The sequence below is a fragment of the Euleptes europaea genome, chromosome 9, assembly GCF_029931775.1.
Source record: "Euleptes europaea isolate rEulEur1 chromosome 9, rEulEur1.hap1, whole genome shotgun sequence".
In the NCBI taxonomy this organism is placed as follows: domain Eukaryota; kingdom Metazoa; phylum Chordata; class Lepidosauria; order Squamata; family Sphaerodactylidae; genus Euleptes; species Euleptes europaea.
In genome coordinates this window covers 23,431,412-23,454,340 of record NC_079320.1, presented here as the reverse complement: position 1 = coordinate 23,454,340, position 22,929 = coordinate 23,431,412, and the positions used below count along the sequence as shown (strand labels likewise).

Sequence of the window (22,929 nt, the reverse complement as noted above, 5' to 3'; positions counted from 1 at the left end):
TAGGGACAAATCCAAGACCCAGGTTAAACACTGTAAGTTCTTCCTCGGTCAAATTTCGGGAAGATAAATTTACCACTATCTTTTCTTCCGCTAGTAACCGCGAGGTTGGGCACCTTGGGAAAAAATTCTATTGTGTCCTTGTGACCTCAATTGATACAACCTAGTGGAAGAATTAGAGCTGAAAGAACTAATGCTCTCGTGGTCTGAACCTGCTTGTTCTGGGTCAAAATTTTGCTGTCTTCTGTTTCTATTTCTGTTGAAATTGCCATTGTCCCTATATTCCCAATTATAAATTCTATTATTGGCATAATCGTCTTTATCACGATTAAATTTACGCAACTTATATCCCTTAATATTCGCTACATAAGCTGCTAGATCTTTTTCCATATTAGCAATTTGCGTCTTAAATTCCTGTTCAGATAAATCCTTTTTGATGGTACTTTTAGTAGACTCAATCTCTTTGGTAACAGTATCCATTTCCATCATGGCTGGCTCTATGATGAGCAGCATCAAGTCCATAGAGCAGCGGTTCAACACCGCAGCCCATTTCTCTTTAAATGTGCTGTTTTCACTGAATAATTCTGGTCCTTTCTGTATTCTGAGTCCTCTAGGTATTATATTAGACAGCATAATCCGTTAAGGACGACCCATGAAGTTCGATACATGCTTTTTTCTTTAGCAAACTCAACAATTTGTCACAATCAAAAACATCATTAACTTCGGAATTACACAAGGAAGGCGTAACTTTTAACAATTTCTCGTGCTCTGCATTGGAGAAAGTGAACATGGCAATTTCAAATAGGGGACTTCAAGGTCCCCTATTTGTTGTCTTCTTGTGCTGATTGTGTAGTGAACTTTTGCTTTTCCTGTGCTGGAAGTAAACTGGCAATGAAAGCAAGTGTCACCTAGCGTCTGGCATATGGAGGCATTTCCCTACAAATTCGTGACTGTACATGAATTTTAATATGCTTAAAATTTTGTGTGGTAGTGATATGTGTTGTGTGAAGAAGTACTTAGAATCATAGAGTTGGAAGGGGCCACCAGGGTCATCTAGACCAACTCCCTGCACACTGCAGGAAATTCACAACTGTCTCCTCCCCACATTCCCAGTGACCCCTACTGCATGCCCAGAAGATGGTCAAAATGCCCTCCCTCATGAACAGCCTAAGGTCATAGAAGCAGCATTGCTGACAGATGGCCATCTAGCCTCTGCTTAAAAACCTCCAGGGAAGGAGCACTTACCACCTCTTGAGGAAGTCTGTTCTACTGAGGAACCGCTCTGTTAGAAAATTCTTCCTAATGTCTAGATGGAAACTCTTTTGATTTAATTTCAACCCGTTGGTTCTGGTCCGACCTTCTGGGGCAACAGAAAACAATTCAGCACCATCCTCCATATGATAGCCCTTCAAGTACTTGAAGATGGTTATCATATCCCTTCTCAGTCTTCTCCTTTTATCTGTTTTGAATCTCTCACCCTTCAGCTTCAGCAGATGACCCCATGTTCTAGTATTATGAGAGAGGGAGAAAAGCCTCTCCCTGTCCACTCTCTCCACACCATGCATAATTTTATAGACCTCTGTCATATCTCCCCTTAACCACCTTCTTTCTAAGCTAAACAGCCCTGTTGCTGTTTGCCTGATATTCTCAGGCACTAGGCTAAGAGCTTCCTGTTTATTCAGGCTTTGTTAGTTGATGAGGGTTTCTGTTACCATTCTACTGATGGTGGTACTGGTTTTTGAACAATCTGAAAGGGTGATCATTTTGTCTTGCTGGATGTTATTATTCATAAGTTGCCTTGGAAAGTTGCATCGAAAGGCAAGATACACTTTTAAAAAAATAGCTTTAGTACTGTGTGTGTGTGTAAAGTGCCTTCAAGTCGCAGCCAACCTATGGCGACCCCTTTTTGGGGTTTTCATGGCAAGTGACTAACAGAGGTGGTTTGCCAGTGCTTTCCTCTGCACAGCAACCCTGGTATTCCTTGGTGGTCTCCCATCCAAATACTAACCAGGGCTGACCCTCCTTAGCTTCTGAGATCTGACGAGATCAGGCTAGCTTGGGCCATCCAGGTCAGGGCAGCTTTAGCACTAAGGGTCCAATTTTTAAGACTCAAAGAAAAATGCCTTACTTGACTTAAGCCAGTAATAGTTAAATAACTGTGGCTGTTTTTTACGTTGAAAGGGCTTGGAGCTGCAAGAACAGCTCAGAAATTCTGAAGGCTCCCTCAAAGAGTACCATGATACTGTAGAAGAACTGAGAGGTGAAAACTCTCAGGCTTTAAAAATGCAGAAGGAGTTCAGCCAGACCATTGAGCAGCTGAAGCAAAAGGTAAGAGCTTGCTTGCCATTTACATAACATCATTTATAAATGGCCTCAGTCATTCTTATTTGAACTGAAGCTCCAATGGCAGGAGGAAACTTTTCCCAGTTGAACATTTTGCAATTATTTTCCTATTGGATGGAGAAAAGGCAACTGATGTCCTGGCTACCATTTCAGGGTAGAAGTCCAAGTTCTTAGGGGCCTGAACTTTCATTTCGTGTTCCTTCTTTTGCTTTAAAGGTTGTGGACACCCAAGCAGAGGTGGAGAAGCTGCTGGAGAAGGCAAAATCTCAAGAGCAGCAGCTTTGGAAACGAGAAGCAGAACTTGCAGAAGAAATGGCCCAGCTGAAAGAGAAGGTAAGAAAATGACCGACCAGTGACTGTGATATCTTAAAAGTTTTATTTAAGTGGCTTTGAAATGTACATAATCCACGAAACACTACCTCGGTAAGTAAAATTCCTTCACAACAATATATTCACTTCATATTCCAAATGTTTTTAAAAACTGAAATGTGTGAGTACCGGTCAACATGGTCCTGCAAACTTTTCATGGTGCATTCTTCATTCCATTACATCCCACTCCCTTTTGGCCGCAAAGAATACTTCACCTTTCAACTTCTATGTAGCTTACTCTGTATAAAACATGTTTTATACAAGAAAACCCATTAACTGTAGTTGGAAAACAGTTGCATCCTTTAGATACATTTATATCTTTTAGAGCAGACGTGGGGAACCTTTTTCCGGCCAAGGGCCATTTGCCCATTTATAACATCATTCAGGGGCCATACCAGGTGTAGATCTCCTGTGGGGGGGAGAGGCTAAGGGTTGCCAGGTCTCCAGCCACCACCTGGAGGGTGGTAGTGTCCCCTTCTTTGGAGGTCTTTAAGCAGAGGCTGGATGGCCATCTGTCGGGAGTGCTTTGATTGTGGGATCCTGCATGGCGGGGGGAGGGTTGGGGTCACTGGGGATGTGGGGAGAGGTAGTTGTTAATTTCCTGCATTGTGCAGGGGGTTGGACTAGATGACCCTGGTGATCCCTTCCAACTCTTATGATTCTATGAACCCTAGGAGAGGCTATGCACAGGAGGGAGAGAGGGAAGGAAAGAAAGGGAGGCTTCCCACACACACACATGAACACATGCTCTCATACACGCTTCCCCCCTCCACACTCACACAAACACGCCATGGGGGAAGCCTTCTCAGCTTCTCCCCCCTCTCCACTTTCACACAAGCTCTCACACACGCTTCCCACCCCTTCCCCACTTTCAAACACACATACGCATGATTGGGGAAGCCTTCTCTCAGCTTCCCCCTCCCCACTTTCACATACTCACTCACCTTCTCGGCTCCCTCCCCCCCCACAGTGCACCCACGCGCGATTGGGGAAAGCTTTTCGGCTCCCCCCCCCTTCCATACTTTCACACATGCACTCACCGGGCCATGGTAGTGGCCCGGCGATCGGGGGAATGCCCCACTTCCACACACACATATACAGGGGTGAGCGTGGGGAGGGAGAAGCCAACAGTAGCCAGGCGAGGGGGAGATGGTGGAACGAGCTCCGGGCGCTCAAGAGCTTCAAGCTGCAGGGGATCGCCCCACCGCACGGGTCATAGGCAAGCTTGTGGGGGAGGAAGGTTTGGGGCAGAATGGAGCCCACTTTTCTTGTTGGCCTTGGCCCGGCGGAGAGCCCACTGAGCCGGCGGAGGGTGCGGCCAGCAGCAGGCAGGCAAGGGGGAGATGGCGACACAAGCTCCAGGCGCCCAAGCAGTTTCAAGCTGGAGAGCAAAGGGAGGGCATGGCACGCCACCCAATCACCTGGAAACAGCCGGTGAGAGAAGGGGGAGGGGGGCTTCCAGCCAGGCGCACGTTTTGGGTGGAAGTTGTGTGTCTCTCCAGGAGCAGGAAGTGGGGATAGTTGGGAGAAATGGCCCAACAATTACCCAATCAGCATCAATTTTACACACGTGCCTGCCTGCCAGCAATGCCCAAAGTGCCGAGGGGAGAGCCTAAATAGGGAGAGCTCGAGTGGCAGGGCCCAGGAGCTCCTGGCATTGGCTCGAGGGCCAGGGAAGATGATCTCCCGGGCCGGATCTGGCCCCCGGGCCTGAGGTTCCCCATCCCTGTTTTAGAGCTTTTCTGATAGAAATTTTTTTATTTTAACAACTTATCCATAAACCATGACAGCTCCAATGATTACAGGGAGCAGAAACCAGCCTTTTATCTGACAGTATTTGCATAGGCAGAGGAAATTGGTATTATTCCTCCTGCAGCTTCCAGCTAACAACTGCCTGTCTTAAATCCAGAGTTCACAAACTCCAAAGAGTCTAGCCTGGCAGCCAGTTTTCTTTGGGGCCGCTGGACCTTCTGTTATACTTTCTCATTCTCTATTGGAGCTTCTGATGCAGTGGTACAAGCAAAATTGTTTAGAACATGGGTAGGAGCCTTTTTAAATCTGGTTGCTTATTTGTTTAGAACCTGGGTGGGGGCCTTCTGAAATCTGGCTGTTTAGAATAAGCCCTGACCTCTGGGCCCTGACCTTAAAGGCCATCGACAGACAATACAATGTTTTTCTTAACTTGCTTTTAAACTATAGCTGTTGTGGTTCTTGTCTTTAAGACACATGCTTCTGTGGGGCATTTGTCACACTCTTTGGCTGGCACCAGTGGTGGCTTGAGGTTTCATGACATTTTATTTAAATTAAAATGGGCGTTTCTAACCAATGCTGTATTAAGATGCCAATTGTGAAATGTAAAGACCAAACCATGCAAGAAATGTGCTTGTGTGACAAAATCTATATAAGTACTTATGCCCTCCACTCTCCTTTTGAGTCTTTGTAAAACTATTGGTATTTATATTGGCTTTATATGTAGACTGCTCTGTGTGCCTCGCAGCCTTTGTGTGCAGAGTTCTGGGGAGGGGGGTTTATGTGCTAGAGAACTTTGTCATTCTCTCTTTCCTATAAGACTGCAACAAATATTAGCAGAAAGATTTTTTTTTTATTTTGCCTTCTAGTTGGAACAGCTGACTGAAAAATTAAGCTTACAAATGGCTGAAAACAACCGTTTGCTGGCTGAACGGAAAGCCGAGGCCGAGAGCATGCAGCACCTTGGGATGCAGAATTCTGCGCTTAAAAAAGACAGAGATGACATCCAGCAAGCAATGGAGGACTCTAAAGCTGAAAATGAGCAGCTTCGGGGCAGGTTGCTTGAAAACACTGCGAAGGTATTTGAGGCACTCAAGCATGTAGCTTAATAGCAGGAACGTATTATCTTTGTCGCTTGAACTGTAGTTCCAAAGGTGAATCAGACAAGCCGGTCCAGCCTCGGTCACTTGAACAACAAAGTACCATATTCTTGCGATGTGGCTGGACATCTTGATGGTAGTAAGCCTATTGAGAGAGCTTGTACTTGTACAAGGCCAGGACCTTGTCTGTATCTCAGCTTCTAGAGTAGACACTCTGCCAGTATAAGCATTCAGCTTTCACTACGTTAGAGTAAGACTAGGGCACATCAGATGTGCCAACTCGGCATCAAGCTTGAACGCAGGCTCAGCCCCTTTCCCCTCCCTTCTCATGCCAAGTATGATGTAGGTATCCTGTTTTAAAAGGAACTCTATTTGCTCATGAGAGCCAGCGTGGTGTAGTGGTTAAGAGTGGTGGTTTGGAGTGGTGCACTCTGATCTGGAGAACCAGGTTTGGTTCCCTACTCCTCCACATGAGCAGTGGACGCCAATCTGGTGAACTGGATTTGTTTCCCCACTCCTACACATGAAGGCAGCTGGATGACCTTGGGCAAGTTACAGCTCTGTTAGAGCTCTGTCAGCCCCACCTTCCTCACGGTGTCTGTTGCAGGGCGGGAAGGAAAGGTGATTATAAGCTGGTTTGATTCTTCCTTAAGTGGAGAAGAAAGTCAGCATATAAAAACCAACTCTTCTCATGACACGAGTGCAAGCATGTGCCTTAAGCAGAGTTGGTTCTCTCCTCAACCACAAAACGAGGGTTTAATCCAGGAACATAGTTTGTGGAAGAAAAGTTAACTCCGTTTTTTCTTCGGTGAGCATCCGTGTGTCACTACAGTGAATTCTGAACCAGGATTCCTCCATTAGTGGGGCAGGAAGGCACATGCACAAGCCTGGCAATAAACCAAGGAGGGCTCAGTGGCTCAATAGCAGAACATCTGTTTGGCATGTGGAAGGTGCCAGGTCCGATCCCTTGCACTCCAGCTAAAAGGGCTAGGTGGTAGGTGATTTGAAAGAACTCTGCCTGAAATCCTGGGAGAGCCACTGCCAGTCTGAGCAGACAATACTGATCTTGATGGACCAATGGTCCGATTAGGTGTAAGGCAGCTTCATGTACGTTAATCAAGTTCATGCCCATTCAGAATTGATGCTGTCTTGACCTGATGTTGAAATGCAGCATAGAAGAAGCTGAGCCTAGTAACCTTCTGGTTTTCAGGTGTCTTTTGACGGTGCTGATCAAAAGATTATTTGAATACAGTTGTAAATGCATCACATTTTCTCAGGACAGTTCAGTTTTCAGTGAGCAGTTTGTGTGGACAGAAGCATATCCGTCAGTTTTAGAGACACTGAGGTCTAAGTTTTAGAAACAAAACTGCAAGATGAACATTTCTGTGACTTACTGAAGCAATAACTATCCTAAGACTAATGGGAAGTTGGTGTCATCCTACCACTTTAAGAAAATGGTGCTGGTTGGTGCAATATTTGGATTATTTTGGCTACTCCTATAGTCTGGCTAGATTTGAGTCCACTAGCACTGTTTTGTTTTGTTTTGTTTTAATGTCAAGTCACAGCAGACGTATGGCAACCCCGTTGGGTTTTCAAGGCAAGGGATGTTCAGAGTGGTTTGCCATTGCCATCCCCTGCATCATGCCCCTGGTATTTCTTGGCCCTCTGTCATCCAAATACTTGCCATGGTATATGCTGAGAGTGTGTGACTGGCCTAAGGTCACCCAGGACGTTCCCATGGCAGAGTGGGGATTTGCACCTGAGTTTCCCAGATCCTAGTCCGACACCTTAACCATACATCACTAGATCAACAAAAAATTAAAAGCTTTCAAGAGTCAAAGCTCCCTTTGTCAGATCTGGATTCAAATCTAGCTGTTCTACTGCAGACCAACTCAGCTGCCCTCTGACTCTAGCTTCTGTAGTCTTATACATTGAGTGTTTTATAACCTGATTTTGAATTGTGTGGGAAAGAGAGTATAAATTCAGTTGTGGAGGGACAAGTCCAAAGCAGCCTTGTGCAAAGAAAGTTGCACTCACCTTTCCATTTTTTGAACTTTTCCAAGTAGTTCTTGAGGTACAGTTCCTTTCTGGAAATAAAGCACTAATTCACCCATAAGAAAGTCAATTTGGGCTGTAGTTCTACTGCCAAATTAACTACCCCAGTGTCTGAAAAGTGGTGAATTGAAAGTAGTGAGTTGAATCCAGCTTAAATGGTTACAATTACAGCGACATGGTCAACTAAATTGTGTTTCCACTTGAATTCACAGAGAGCACTGAAGGGGGTTTTGTGTGTGTGTGTTTTTAAAATAAATCTGGGACACAAAATGGAGCTGTGAAAGTGTTTGCATATTGCACACTGGCTGCTTCAACTACATTGCCCTTTTTAATAAATGTTCTCCGTTTTTAGTTCTCTGAAACAAATGCCAAACTGCAGCAGGATCTGCACGAACTGAGGCAGCAACTGGACAAAGCCGCTGAAGAAAAGACACCAGAGAAAAAAGAACAAGATGACCTTGAAATGCTTCAAGCAAAAGTCTCAAAAATGAAGGTGAATAGCATCAACATGCATTAATCAATCTATTTTTGTATGACCTGGAAGTGCGTTAAGATGCAAGGGGAGCATTTGTTTCGCACTATGCATCTATTCCAGGAGACCCCTGCTTATTGATGCCCACTGTAGTCCTCTTCGGTATGATTCTGAGGAGGAGGTTTCTGTTTCATTGCTGTTTCTAGATCTGCATTTCTAGTTGCTTACTTTAAAAAAAAATTATTAAAAATTTATAAAATAACATCTTACATTCATTCTCATACATCCATTGTGTTCCATCTTCCAGGTGATTCCATATTTTATCGCCTTTTCTACATTTGCCATATCTATTTTCTACTCTTGACATATCTATTTCTTCCATTCTTTCTACCTATATTGATTATTCTGCTATACAATACTGAAATTTCCTGTTACCTCTGTCTGTTACTTTATATTTTTAATTTAGCATACTTAATAATATGGTTCCCATTCTTTCTGAAATTCATCCAACAATCTTCCTTTCAGCAAATTGGAAAGTCTTGTCATCACTGCATATTCAGCCATTTTTCCTGTCCCATTTTTCCAATTCTGGAATGTCTCTTTGTTTCCACATTGATGCCAGGACCATTCTTGCTGCCGTGATCATATTGCTAAATTTCTGGCTGCTTACTTGAACCATTTATAAATCTTCCAAGCTAAGCGGCAGAATGTTTTTGTTTTTTTGCAGTTGCCTCCACTTGTTCCTCCGGCAATAAAGCTGGATCCCTAATGGCCCCCAGCCTCTGTGAGGTGTCTAAGGGGACCCCTCATTCCTTTTTCACCAGCAGAAAAGCCGGCTGGATCCAGCCCATCGTTTGTAACTGTTAACTTTGCTCTGCTTATTTTGTTTCAGGAGGCTCTGCAGAAACTTCCAGCGATAGAGGAGAGATACGAACATCTTGGGAGAGCTGCTTGTAATCTGAAGGTTGACAGTAACCATCAAAAAGAACTAGCGACGAAGGGTCTTAAAGATGCTTCCCACGAGACAACAAAACAGATCAGAAGGCTCCAAATGGAGCACGAGGTATTAAGCGACCGTCTCCACAGATTGCTGTACAAAACACAGGTACCTGTTTCCAACACTCCATGTATCTTCTGTAACATTCTTCACTATATGCAATAGCTCGTATGAAATATAAACCTGAAGGGAGCAGAATCTTTCTGTTTGGTTGCATAATGCACAAAATTGCAGCCACGCCCAAAGTGTTGGTTCTTGCTTTCTGACTGCAGGTATCTCTTTCTGCTTTTGCCTGCCCTGGAAGCCTTATGCAGATGTGGGTGTGTTCCAAAGGACTCTGGGGGAGCGTTGTGAGGCCCATTTCAGCACACAAACTTCCACTTCTTTTCTCCTTGTGTCAAATTTTAGATGAAACTCCTCAAGGAAGGGACCTGGCATTTTGTGTTATGTAGAGATCCATGCATGTTGATTGCACTATATGGATAACATTTAATAATGTAGCACCATCAGGATCTGTTTGGTCTAGCTGTGTGTGAAGTAAGCATACAACCTAGAATGCACAGACTATGAACACATGAAGCTGCCTTATATTGAATCAGACCCTTGGTCCATCAAAGTCAGTATTGTCTACTCAGACCGGCAGCGGGTCTCCAGGGTCTCAGGCTGAGGTCTTTCACATCACCTACCTGCCTAGTCCCTTGAACTGGAGATGTCGGGGATTGAACCTGGGACCTTCTGCATGCCAGGCAGATGCTCTACTGCTGAGCCACTGAGCCCCGGGGAAAATGGTGGGTATCCAACATGCCTTTCTAGAAACCTTCTCTGCCATGTGTATTTTCCACATGTGGACAGGCTTCTGCGGTCTCCTTCTTGCTGCTGTGGCTGCCAGTACAGCACAGCAGCAACGGGGCTTCCGATACAGTGGGCTTCCCTGCTCCAGTCCCCCAGCAACACCCAATCCCTCTGCACCATTGAGGTTTTTCATCAGGGGTTTTTAATTGGCAGCTGAATGTTATGTAGTTGTAATACATAACAGTGTAGTTGTAAAAAATACAGTGTAGTAGGTTCCCTGAATTCCTAAATTCTTTTAAAAAATTCTTAGAACAAAAATATGGTTTCATGAAAATATTATTATAATATTCAGTTTATCTAAAATACAAAAAAGCCCTCCAGTTATAGGGGGGATGGGGCAGGACTAGAAAGTTAGGGACATTCCTATCCACATGGATGCCACCCTGGTTTTGCTTTGTTCTTTCCCAAAACATCCCCACACCGTGGGTTTTGGGAAGATCTCAGGAAAAATGGGGAAAACCCCAGGAGTTTCACAGAAACACTACAGTGCTGTGGAAAAGCACATACGCACACAATCCTTTCCAATAGCATCCAAGGCAAACAACCCATGTGCAGGAGTAAGTGACTTCTGGCGATCTACTTCTTCCAAAGAACAATCCAACGGCAGTAAACCTTCCTTTGTCGGTCTTAGGGATACCGGATCTTTTAGGGTCAGAAGAGATCCAACAGCTAGAGATTTCTGGCTGCAGTGATGCAATGACAGGAGAAACTACTAATTGAAACATAAAACCTGTCTCTCACCGTCTCTACATATTTATGGCCAAAATTAACTCCTGGTGAAATAGTCCTTGACACAAGACACAGTCTCCTCTTCCCTTTTATTTGCGATCCTCTTTACTGAGTTATCAGTCTTTGTTCTTTTTGTGTGTGGGTACATTTGTTGTTCTTTCCTAATTGTGCTTAATTAGTATGAGTTTGTAATTTATCTACTAGATAGTTCTAAAAAGCCTATAATAATTGCCAGAATGAGGGTGGGGTGGGAGGAAGGAGAGTGATTTGTCTTATTCTTCACACCAATTCTGATAAATAGCCTTCCCTAAATTTCTCATTTCGTGATGCCTCAAGAGTCAGGCAGCGTTGGAAAATCAGCGGCTGACCAAATTCCTTTCCCATGTTCTCAGTGACCATCTTTCCATTCCTTACAGTTCCTTTTAACCCGCCTGTGCAAGAAGAAGAGTGAGCACTATGTTAACATCAGCAACTACACAATGGAGCTGCTTGGTGAGAGGAGAAAGCAACGTGAGTTGCTAACTCAGATTCAAAGCCTGAAGGAGCCTTGCCAGAAATCGCCTGCAGCCGTATCTCAGCAGCTCCGTATCCCTGAACTGAGCAAGGACTTGGATTTCCATGTGGAGGTAGTATTGTGAAGAAACTCCCTTTCTGGAATCAGGTGGTCTTAAGCGCTTGTGTTAAGATGTCCCTTCAAGTGAGAAAATGTAACTTAAAAGGAAAAGGCTTAAAGTTGGTCATTGCTGCCTTAATGCCAGTGTCCTGAAGAGTAAAAATACCAAACTAATTAAGCAGGTTGACAGCTGAAGATGGTGGAGTACTAAGCGTCTGCATTTTCCTTAAGGAATGCAATTCAGTCGTCTTGCTGTTGTTGAGTTTGGCTTGGATCCCACAGATCATATCTGTTGACAGAGGATTTCCATCAATGGACCATGTCTGTGCCCAAAACTGTTCCCCAGCAGCATTGAGAGGTTGTTAAATGTCACATTCCCGTACTGGGAATTTTTCTCACATTCTTGCTGCGTGTTCAAATGCATTTAAGAAGCGTGTTTCCTCTTCCTGCCACCACCCAAAGATATAAAACCCAGCCTCTCAGTAAACCAGGGCCATGGGGAACCCTTATAAGGCTGCCTCTGAGCACGTGCAAAGGGCAGAGCTTTGAACTACGTTAGCTGTCCCTGTGAGTGCATGTCCTTTAGCGTGTGAGAGCTGTCTTTAGCAAGCGGGTGAGATTTCCAGACACGGTCTGCTTTCTTAAACATAAAAAAGCTTTATGACAAAATATTAGGCTACAGCACAGATATGGAAAATAACCACAATAGTAAAAGGTACAGATCTAAGGAAATAAAAGTAAAACCATGTGTCTAACTTAATTGCATCCTGTTAGTTAACCTTCAGATGGCTCAAGCACTTTTCTTTCCATCCCAGCATCAAGGATGGGTTTCCACGTGTCAGAGCAGAGCTGACCCTTCCATCTCTCAGCTTCTCACTCCGCTCCCATAGTATAGTATGCAAAAAACACCAAGACTCACTTGAGGGTATGGCCATCACCTTAACGGCTTTTTTTCTTCTGATGCAGCAAATTTGGAAAGATGTGTCACAAATGGATGAAGAAATTCGCAGTATAGAAGTGATGTTGCAGCAACTGGAAAATGAAGGCAGAACAGAGGAAGAGTCTTCAGTTCCTTTCGATGTACAAGACTTTGAGAGGGGAATAAAGCAAGACAAAGAGAGGCTGTTGCTAGTGGGCCGGTTCTTGAAACCCAAAGCTCAATCTCTCATGGAAGCTAGAGAGGAGCTGGAGTCCAGAAATGCCAATTACTGTGAAGAGACTGAAGCTGCTCTGAAAATCTGCAGAGAGAGGACGAGGGAATTGCTTCTGGCACTTAATATGCTGAAGGAACAGCCAGCACCTAGCGGTCATGCGGACCTTATCCTAGAAAAAGAGAATTGCAGGCTTGAGAGTAAACTAAAAACCCGAGATCAAGACATGAAGGTACGATTTGTTCATACAGTTGGGGGCGTGGGAATACGGCACAAACATCCACATGCGTTGTCTGCTGCTGGCTGTTTAGATGTGTCAGTGAGAGAGAGGATGTTTTAGTCATAAGTCTAATGGGGCTTTCAAGTTTACTACTGAGAACTGAAACACTAGTGTGTGTGTGTGTGTGTAAAGTGCCACCAAGTTACAGCTGACTTAACGGCGACCTCATAAGGTTTTCAAGGCAAAAGGCTAACGGGTGGCTTCCCATTGCCTTCATCTGCATAGCAACCGTGGAATTCCTTGGTGGTCTTCCACCAGGGTTGACTCTTCTTAGCTTCTGAGATCTGGCTAACCAGGTCAGTGCCCTGGAATACTAGACACTCCTTACAGATGGTGGTACAGGTTACTGAAACTAGATATTATACAGGATGCATAACTCCTGCTGGAAACATTAGTCCAGAATCTCCTCTCTTCTCTCCACTGAAACCTAGTGATGACAAATGCAGGGCCTGACATGCTTGGTTTCCCTGCCCTCTTCTATCTCGGCTGTTGCTTATTAGGCTGGGAAGCCAAACGCCATGCTACCGTGTTAGCTTACTGTTAGGCAGCCTGAAGACACCATAGATGGGATGGAAGTGGTGTGGAACTGCTTGTTTTCAGCAGTAGCCATGCTTCCTCACACATCTACTGCAAGTGTGTGCTGTTCCTTGTATGGCTCAATCCACATTGCTTAGTCCTAGGCTTCCAGTCAGGAGAAGATAGAACTAATTTGAGGCCAGGTAGAGTGTCACTACATCATTGGACACACTGTCAGCATTGGCTGTGTGCTTAAAAATGGAACAAGTATCTGATTGCGTCCTGTAACGGGGAGAGTCTGCATCTCCCTACAGCATGTACCATATGGGAAAGCGGGCCCAGGAGAATCTGTGGTGTCTGCAAGTTGCTTTCTAGACAGAAAGTGTTCTGAAGTAACAGGGTTGCTCTCAGATCCTTTACGGACATGACTAGTGCTGTAGCGGAGACTGGCTGGGATTAGTTGTATGGCTTCTTAGGGATGCGTATTGAACACATGAAGCTGCCTTGTACTGAATCAGGCCCTTGGTCCATCAAAGTCGGTAATGTCTACTCAGACCTTCAGCGGCTCTCCAGGGTCTCAGGCAGAGGTCTTTCACATCACCTACTTGCCTGGTTCCTTTAACTGGAGATGCCAGGGCTTGAGCCTGGGACCTTCTGCATGCCAAGCAGATGTTGTACCACTGAGCCACAGCCCCTCCCCGTAGTATTAACGTAGTATTAAGTTGCCCTTGCTCTTTCGAAAAGAGCTCTTCCTCAGTCTTGCCAAAACTGTCCTCTAGGTTCTGAGCCACAGTAACTTGGGTCAAGCTGTCACCAGTAGCGAAAGTGCAACAGATTCCATTGGTGTGTCTGGTTGTCGTTGATGATGCAAACTTCGGGTGGCCTGCCACCATCCATTCAAATAACAGCATACGCTTGTTCAAAGGATCTGAAACTGGAACTCCAAAAACTGGAAAACGCCGCAAACGAAGCAAGGAAAAATCTTCAGGAAAAGGAGACAAGAATAGCGGTGCTGGAAATGGAACTTAAAGTGAGAGCATCCAAGAGCGAAGTTGTCCGACTCCGGGCTGCATTGGAGGAAAAAGAGTGTTTCCTAACTAGCACACTAACAGAGAACCAGACCCTCAAGGTATGTGTTGCCTTGTTAATAAAGCCACCTTCCTATTTCCCATTATAGACAGGTGACCAACATTCTCAAAGAGCCTAATATTTGTGAAGCCATGTGGTCCAGGAGGAGGAACAGCACATGAGCTTGCAGAGTGATGCATGACCCTTACCTGTTCAGGACCTTTAAGTCCTACACGGCTTGAGGCCAACCTAAGGACCACCTGTTCCCGCATGAACCTACCTGAACATTAGTCATCTTCAGGTCATTGTCTGTTGCATATGTCCTGTCATCAAAGGAATGGGCCTTCTTGGTCACGGCACCAAAACTGAAATTCCCTCCCCAGGAGGATCTCCCCTTTATCATTATCTTCCACCAGCGGGTGAAAACTTAACTGTTTCGCCAGCGTGGTGTAGTGGTTAACAGCAGTAGTTTGGAGCAGTGGACTCTAATCTGAAGAACCGGGTTTGATTCCCCACTCCTTCACATGAGTGGCGGATTCTAATCTGGGGGACCGGGTTGGTTTCCCCACTCCTGCACATGAAGCCAGCTGGGTGACCTTGGGCTAGTCACAGCTCTCTTAGAGCTCTCTCAGCCCCACCTACCTCACAGGGTATCTGTTGTGGGGAGGGGAAGAGGTGATTGTAAGCTGGTTTGAATCTTCCTTAAGTGGTAGAGAAAGTCGGCATATAAAACCAACTCTTCTTGGTGTTCCCTTGGTGGGGGTTGGTTTCCCCACTCCTGCACATGAAGCCAGCTGGGTGACCTTGGGCTAGTCACAGCTCTCTTAGAGTTCTCTCAGCCCCACCTACCTCACAGGGTATCTGTTGTGGGGAGGGGAAGAGGTGATTGTAAGCTGGTTTGAATCTTCCTTAAGTGGTAGAGAAAGTCGGCATATAAAACCAACTCTTCTTGTTGTTCCCTTGGTGACCTTCTTTTCTGTGGCGCCAGTGGAAAATGCCATCAAGTCACAGCTGACTTACAGACATTGCCTGCCTCTGCGTGGGCTGAGAGAGTTCTGAGAGAACTGTGACTGGCCCATGGTCACCCGGCCAGTTTTATGTGGAGGGGTGAGGAATCAAACTTGGTTCTCCAGATTAGAGTCCACCACTCTTAACCACTACACCATGCTGGCTCTCTTTCCCTGCTTGTGATTTAATGTTTTTTTTTGTTTTAATACTATGTATTTTTTAAAAGCATTTTTCAATGTCTTGGGTTGTGAGCTGCCTTGAAGTACCCTATGCTGCATGAAAGGCAGCATCACAAATGTTTTCAATGATAGTAAACAACAAAAGTTGTAGACCAAAGTGAGGCTTTTTTAGTATTCATTTACTGAAACAAGAGGAGCCATGCTACTGGCCTCGTAATGTTTTTTCTGCCTGGTACTTTAAAAATCCAAGGCGTTCTAAACCACTAATCTGTTACCTTGGAGAGGAATCTGTACAGAGGAATAAACAGCTGGATTTTCCTCCCACATGTGTTCTTTTCTCCTCTTTGCCCCTATTTAGGCCCAGCTTAACAAAGGTTCTGAACTCTATAAAGAAGAGATTGAGGACCTCAAAACTCAACTTGCGAAAGCCGACATGACACTAACGAAACAATCCAAGTGCTTTGACCGGGAGTAAGTTCCACATTCCTTGCTGGTGGCTTTTTCAGAATTTTGCTCGCTGAGATTCCAACAGTAGGTTTGTTCCAAAATATTGTCATCTTGGAATGCCTGGGGATTGGATGATTCCCTGGTGCTTTTGCCAGCTCCCTTCCTGCTGTGAGTGTCTTCTACAGCACACGGTGGCAACATTTTCACCTCTCCCCTTTTGTACTTGACCAGTTTCTTGTATCTCAAACCATGGGTGGAGAAAGATTAGCCACATTCTGGTCCCCGTTGGGTCTTGCACCCCTTTCAGAGGAAGACCAAGTACATTCACAGCTTACATCATATTCACATACAGCTTAAATTAACCCAACTTAATTGGGACTAAATGAACAGGGCCTTCCTGTGTTGTAGCCTCCTGTCGTAGCTTCCGCTGAAAAATAAGGGCCTTATTAAGACCCTTTCAGTGTAATTCTAAGTCCTTTGAAACCAGTGAGCTTAGAAGGGTTATATCTGCTTAGGATTGGACGGTTGGTTCTGTTTGACTCTGGGTTTAATAATTAATTCTGCTACTGTTAAGCTTTTTCAACTGGCTAAACTACAGGTTTTTAGACTTGGATGGAAAGAACTCTCCAGTACTTACAGAAAAGCAACTATTTGGAGTACTCTGGGCAGTTCTGGTCACCGCATCTCAAAAAGGATACTGCGGAGCTGGAAAAAGTATTAGAGCACAGCAACCCAGATGATTATGGGGCTGGAGCACCTTTTCCTATCAGTAAAAACTGAAGAGTCTGGGACTTTGCAGCTGAGAAAAGCGATGATTAAGGGGGAACATGAATAGAGGTTTATAAAATTATACATGGGGTAGAGAAAATGGATAGAGAACTTTTCTCCCTCTCCCTGGGGGCAGCGAATGAAGCTGATGGGCAATAGATTCAGGATGGGCAAAAAGGAATACTACTCTACTCAACAAGTAGTTGTGGAATTTGCCGACAGCGGACATAGTGATGGCCCTGAGCATGGATAGCTTTACAAGGAAGGTTACACAGATTCCTGGAGGGCAGGTACATCAATGGGTGACTAAAGGGGGGGACCTCCATATTCAAATACAGTAATCCTCTTAAACTAGTGCAAGCAGGCAACATCAAAGATTTTTACGTACTTTATTAATACGGTAAGCAGCCTTCAGCTCTGTAAGGAAGAAAGGCAGCTAATAAATATTTTTATATCGGCCTCTATGCCCTGCTTGTTGGCCCTCCAGGGCTGGCCACTGGGTGAAACAAGCTGCTGTACTAGTAGATATACCACCGATATGATTCAGTTCCTATTTTTTTATGAAACTGTTAAGAAATATTGAACGAGGGTACGTCACACTTAAGATTGGTATTTCTTACCAGAATGGCAAACGCAAAAGCTCTTGCGGAACACCGGGAAGAACAGCTGAGAAGAGTAAGAGAAGAACTGCGCAGAGTACAACTCGAGCAGGATGTAACAGGTGAGGACAAAGTAAACGCCTGGGCATATCAAGTTGTGCAAAGTGCGGGTTTCTACAAAGAATAAGATGTGACTTTCAAGTGGGTAATTGAAAGAAGAGAGTTTGCTGGAAAATGGAGACTCCCCCCAATTAATGTTCAAAGAATAGCCAGGATTCTTGAACAAATCCCTGCATCTGTACTCAAGGTCTTTGTCAGCACCATAAAACCATCTGACAAAATTCCCATCTGAAATTATGGAGAAGCTTGTTCTGGGTTGCACAACTTGGTACTTGTAATTGCACCAGAACCGATCTGTGGTTTTTACAGAAGCCCTTTTAAGTTTGAAGGTCTTAGATATTCTCTGATTAAAATTCCAGCCCTGCAGCCTTGAATCATGCACACTCGTGATTTAGATTAAAAGATGAAACTGGGCCACATGTGTGTGTTTTGGGCACAGCTGGTGGTCTTCAGCATTTGGGATAGTCCTCTTCCCAGGCTGTTGTGTCAGTTAACACAGGCTGGAAGGACTGAAATATTTCCTCACCAAGTTCAGGGTGGCTTACCATAATAGTTAAAAACATTTTCAATTTAAAAACCAAAAATAAAACAATAAACCCCAAATCTCTCCCCTCCCACGCCCCCCCTTAAAAGATGCCTGCCATTCAAACCCCCTAGAAAGCCCTGGCAAGCAGGCAGGCCTAGCAGCGCATTCTGAAGATCTCCAAGGAGGGGGCCCACCTCCCCTCTTGAGAGAGCCCATTCCACAGAGCCGGAGCCACAATGGGAAAGGCCCAGGCTCTGGTCAGTTGCCACACAGGCCAACCCAAGTAGCAGGGTAGCCAAGAGACGGTTGCCTGATGACTGCAGTTGGTGTACAAGGACGTACGGAAGGAGATGGTCCTCTGGAAATAGCACGCCAAGAGGCAGCTCCTCTGCTCTGGTGCATTTTATGCTTCCGCTTCTCATACAGACTCTGGTGAATTGTTTTCCAGTAATGTCCAGCCAAGAGGCTCCTCAGCCACTTCTGCCGATAACTTGCGGCGGTGGAAGCGGAATTGTGCAAAACACCCAGATGCTTGTGCTGAATGCTGAGCGTACAAAACTGGAGAGGGAAGTCACCCGACTCAAGAAAGAACACGAACTGGTGCTGAAGTGAGTCTTAAGAATGATCTAGAATATTTGTTTCCATTTATCGTTGTGGTATTGTCATGAGAGGTGGCTGCAATGGAACATCTTCCTCTACCTAAACACAAAGATCTATTTTCCCTTATTAAAAAATAGCAGTTCTAGAGTTTTGCTGAACGCTGGATGCTTACACATTTGTGATTGTCTCCTTAAGAAATGAACTTCATTTGAAAGAGGAAGTTAAGAAGTGGAAGGAGCGAGCTCTGAAGATGAGAGAACAATCTAGAGGCACGAGCGAAGAACAGAGGTTAAAATCTCCAAGGAAAACGGCACCTCCCATGTTGACGCAGCCGCCTTCCTCTCCTTCCAAGGAACGCTCCTTACTACCACCTCTGGCATTGGATGCTCCACCTGGGCTGTTGCCTTGTCCGCCAACTTTCTTCGATAATTCACGCTTGGGGCCCTTTAATGGTAGGTTAACCTAGGATGCACTTTGGGCCTACTTTGCTTCATCAAAACCTATGCTTGAATATTGTTCATAGTTACATTTCTGTTACCTACTTACACAAGTCTTGAATGGCACTGTTTAAGACTCAGCTGTGTGGAGCATTCTGGGGATAGCCCATACAACCCTTGTTTGCAGGCTACTCGAATGCTGCTTTTCTTTGGGTGATATTCAGTTTCCCACATGAAGGCTGCATCTTTGAAAGCGACAGTGTAACAAGGCGGCAGGGAAGGGGCTGTTGCTCAGCGGTAGAGCTGTCGCGGTTCGGGCCGTTAAGTGCCTACACTCTTAGAATGTACCATTTACTGAGAAATGGAGTTATCTATTCAGCGAGACACCACTAGACCGGAATCAACGGTTCCTAGAAACTTGTTATTGCTTCTAGGACATCTCTTGAACACGCCAATAAATTTATAATAATGGACAAGAGTAGAAGTATATATAAAAAACACATTTATTTACATTATACAATATATGCTTTTTGGTTGCAAAGCCTTAAAATATCATATAAGGATAGACATCATTAGTCTTAAACATGTTTATGTAGCAAGTAATCATTCACATTCTCTATGCCTCCATAAAGGAGTATCTTAGTCAGAATATACTCATAAAGTATCCTTAGTGCAATGCACCTTCATTCAGAATATAAGGTTACAGAAATCCTGTCAAAATATGGTTAATTCTTTGGAGAAAGATTTGGTTAGAAGCATCCTAACTTAAATCATTCAAAACATCATAACATTTCTGTACAGAAGACACACTATACCTTGCTGTGCCAATCTGTGTATGTGCATTGTGCATATCTCACAGAGTACAGAGAGTCTCCTTTCCCTTCTCTGGTCTCTTGCTCTGAGGAGGTTCAGAAGTCCCTCTGTTAAGTAGAGGACGTTCTGACACAATCTCAGAGGTCTAGCTATTATCCCTGTATTCAGGATGCTTCTTAGCATTGGTAAGCCAAATAGGCTTAGTTTGTAAGAATCCATAAATCTGATGGACTCTCAGTGTTCCAATACATGGAAAGATCACTGCACTTAGATTCCCATTCAAAGAATAGGAATTCTAAGGATCTCTATCCTCTTCTAGGAATAGAGCAGTCTCACAAGAAGACTGTAAGTAAGATATGTTGAAATATCCAGATCTTGATAATTCAAGATATCTCAGAACTACTGTCCACGCAAGAACAGAGTTTCAATGTTTTACATCTCAAGCCTTTTGAGATGGAGGTCCTACACCAGACAGCTGCAGTCTGCCAGCCATAGAACTCTAAAGTGCCAGCTGTACTGTGGCTCTATTTATACAATTTCTAGACCCATTAAGAGTGAAGAGTGTTCCTTTTCCCCTCTTCCTTAGTCTTCAAAAGGGTACCTTTATTCCCCTTTCTTATCCGATACCAGGAGCTTAGTGGCTTCTGCTCCTGTCTTATGTCCTTATATGGATTTCCTTTTCTTTCAGTCCTCTGTGCCTAAAGTATAAATACTCATTTCTGAGTTACATGATCAAGTTACATATTTAATTTCTATACCATCCTCTTCGTTAGGACTATACGTATTAAATGAGACTACTTAGAAATCTGTAGCACAACGTTTAACTATATAACTCATGAAACATAATTTTAGCTGACATTGTCACTTTGCAAAGTGTTTCGTTTACATTAGTTAGCAGGTTTGCATCTGGCAAGATTACAGTAGAACAAGGAAGCATATTACTCTTATCTTGAGAGAACTTATAATGCCTTTAGGCTATATTTTAAGCACACTTTCAACTATTAATGCACTCTTAGTACATTAAGATATCTTAAGACCTTGAAAAGGCCATTTAAGATACTGACATCTGGCAGCTAAGTCAGAAAGATGACTTTTACGTTGCCCCTTCAAGGGAAAGCCAGAGTAACTTTAGTAGTTAGCTTTGATTAGAGCTAACCTTGAGCTAGCCTGTCAGCATGACACAGAGTTGCCTGTCAGCATGACACAGACTTTCATTATACATTACACAAACCTCTGTATGTGTATGATGTGTTTAAGCTCTATATGGAATTAATTCTGCACATGTTCGCAAGATACCATGATCATGTCAGGGCCTGCCATAGAGCATCTGTTTGGCAAGCAGGAAAGTCCCAGGTTTAATCCTTGGCATCTCCAGTTAAAAGGATCAGGTAGTAGGTGAAAGACCTCAGTCTGGGACTCTGGAGAGCCGCTGCCAGTCTGAGCAGACAATATATTGACCTTGATGGACCAAGGGGCTGATTCAGTGGGAAGCAGCTTCTTATGTTGGTGTTTGAGTCTAGTCCATGCTATCAAATTAATTAAGGGAGCAATTGCTGTTAGTCAGCAAAATCATACCCACCTTATAGCACAGTTTACCGTCCTCAGGGTATTTCTGCCTTAGTTCAGTTTAGAGGCACGTGGCTGAGACGATTACAAATGATATCTGCCTGTCCCATGGTCTCCACGTATTTGGAGATACTGAATGTAATGTTTGAAACAATGAACGTAGTAGGGGTGTCATGACCAGAAGCCTCCAGATCCAGGAAACCAACTGTCTTTAAATGTTTTTTGTCTTCCTCTTAAACATTCTTTGCTGCATGTTTGCAATCCTTGTCTGCCCCAATTGGCACTGTAAATCTCCTGCTTGTTCCTGCCAAGGACAGCTCTTAAACACACTCTTCCAAAATATAGATTGTCCTCAGCTGCACACAGTTAACAGTTCAGCTGCGCTCTGTACTTGGCAGGGCTTTTGTGACCTACTGTACTGATAACAGTTAAATTCTTGCCTTTTTTTCTAGTGATACATTTTACAAATGTTAATCTCCATGCAAGGATTAATGATACTACGCTGTATGGACTTTAGGGGGACTATCTAAGAGGCCTGGGCACATCTGCCTCAGGTTGCTATTTTCTGAACAACTTTTTATCTTCTGGTTGCATCTAACACTATAGGTAATTTCAGGGCATGTGTGGGATTGCAGGTTTTTTAAAAATTTAAGGTAACTGTCGCACATTCTTTATCTTCAGCAGATGTAAGGCTTGCAGACGGCGAATCCATAGAAACGGCATCTTCTGGTGACAGATTTAAACACTGGATGGAAAAATCCAAAAAAGAGGGCAACCCTGAGTGCAAGACACAGTAACATCCTGCCACTTTTTGGTAGTTTGTTCGTTGCTTTTATGGACTCTTAAGGAAAACCCTTCAGGTTATCCAAGAAGAATTTGAATTTCCTCAGAACTGAGTGACTAGGCAGCCATACCTTTCAGACTTATTTGTTGGATTTTATCTGTGTATATATGTGTGTGTGTGCATGTGGGTGTGTCTGTGTGCATTTGCATATATTTGTCCTCTGAATTTGTACCACCTACATGTCCATTTTTTTAATCCCTTAAAATTCTAAATAAAGTACCAAGTTGTATATCTGTTATAAGAGGCTGGCTGAGTCTTTACATTCTCCCCATAGAGATCTGTGCACATTTGGTGATGATAAGACGTCCCTTGCAGTTTCTTTGCTCATTATCTGACTTTCACTGGGCGTAGAATCAGACACTGATTCCTTGTTTATACATTGCTTTTTAACAGTACACCAGCCCTGGCTATGGTCTCGTAAGTCATCACCATGTCCAACAATAGCCTGCTATAAATGATCTAGTAGTTGACCAGATATCTGGAAAGGCACGGATATTATTATGCTCAATTAATGAGTACTGTTGTGAACTAAGATTAAATTGGTAGATAATGAGTCATCCTTCTTGCATTATAACTTACACAGCTGAACCCTTCAAAATCCAGCAGTATCTGGTCCACACAGCTGACATGTGTCCTGTACAGTCCATCCTCTGTTTGACCTAAGAAGTTTAGTCTGAGAAATAATACGGGGCGGGGGGATGGGGGACTGTAAGGACTTGAGGTGGATAGCT

At 44.1% G+C, this 22,929-nt stretch overlaps 1 protein-coding gene across 1 annotated transcript in view; it reads left to right on the top strand.

Moving 5' to 3' along the window:
• Positions 1-22,151, top strand: part of CENPE (centromere protein E) — a 66,896-nt gene extending 44,745 nt beyond the window's left edge. The window contains exons 34-46 of the mRNA XM_056855829.1: positions 2,179-2,325; positions 2,557-2,673; positions 5,328-5,537; positions 7,966-8,106; positions 8,978-9,190; positions 11,080-11,289; positions 12,243-12,659; positions 14,149-14,352; positions 15,837-15,949; positions 17,317-17,414; positions 18,387-18,546; positions 18,734-18,990; positions 22,039-22,151. Of these exons, the coding sequence (XP_056711807.1) occupies positions 2,179-2,325; positions 2,557-2,673; positions 5,328-5,537; positions 7,966-8,106; positions 8,978-9,190; positions 11,080-11,289; positions 12,243-12,659; positions 14,149-14,352; positions 15,837-15,949; positions 17,317-17,414; positions 18,387-18,546; positions 18,734-18,990; positions 22,039-22,151 (2,400 nt within the window). The remainder of the gene's footprint in view (positions 1-2,178; positions 2,326-2,556; positions 2,674-5,327; positions 5,538-7,965; positions 8,107-8,977; positions 9,191-11,079; positions 11,290-12,242; positions 12,660-14,148; positions 14,353-15,836; positions 15,950-17,316; positions 17,415-18,386; positions 18,547-18,733; positions 18,991-22,038) is intronic.
• Positions 22,152-22,929: the final 778 nt, after the last annotated feature.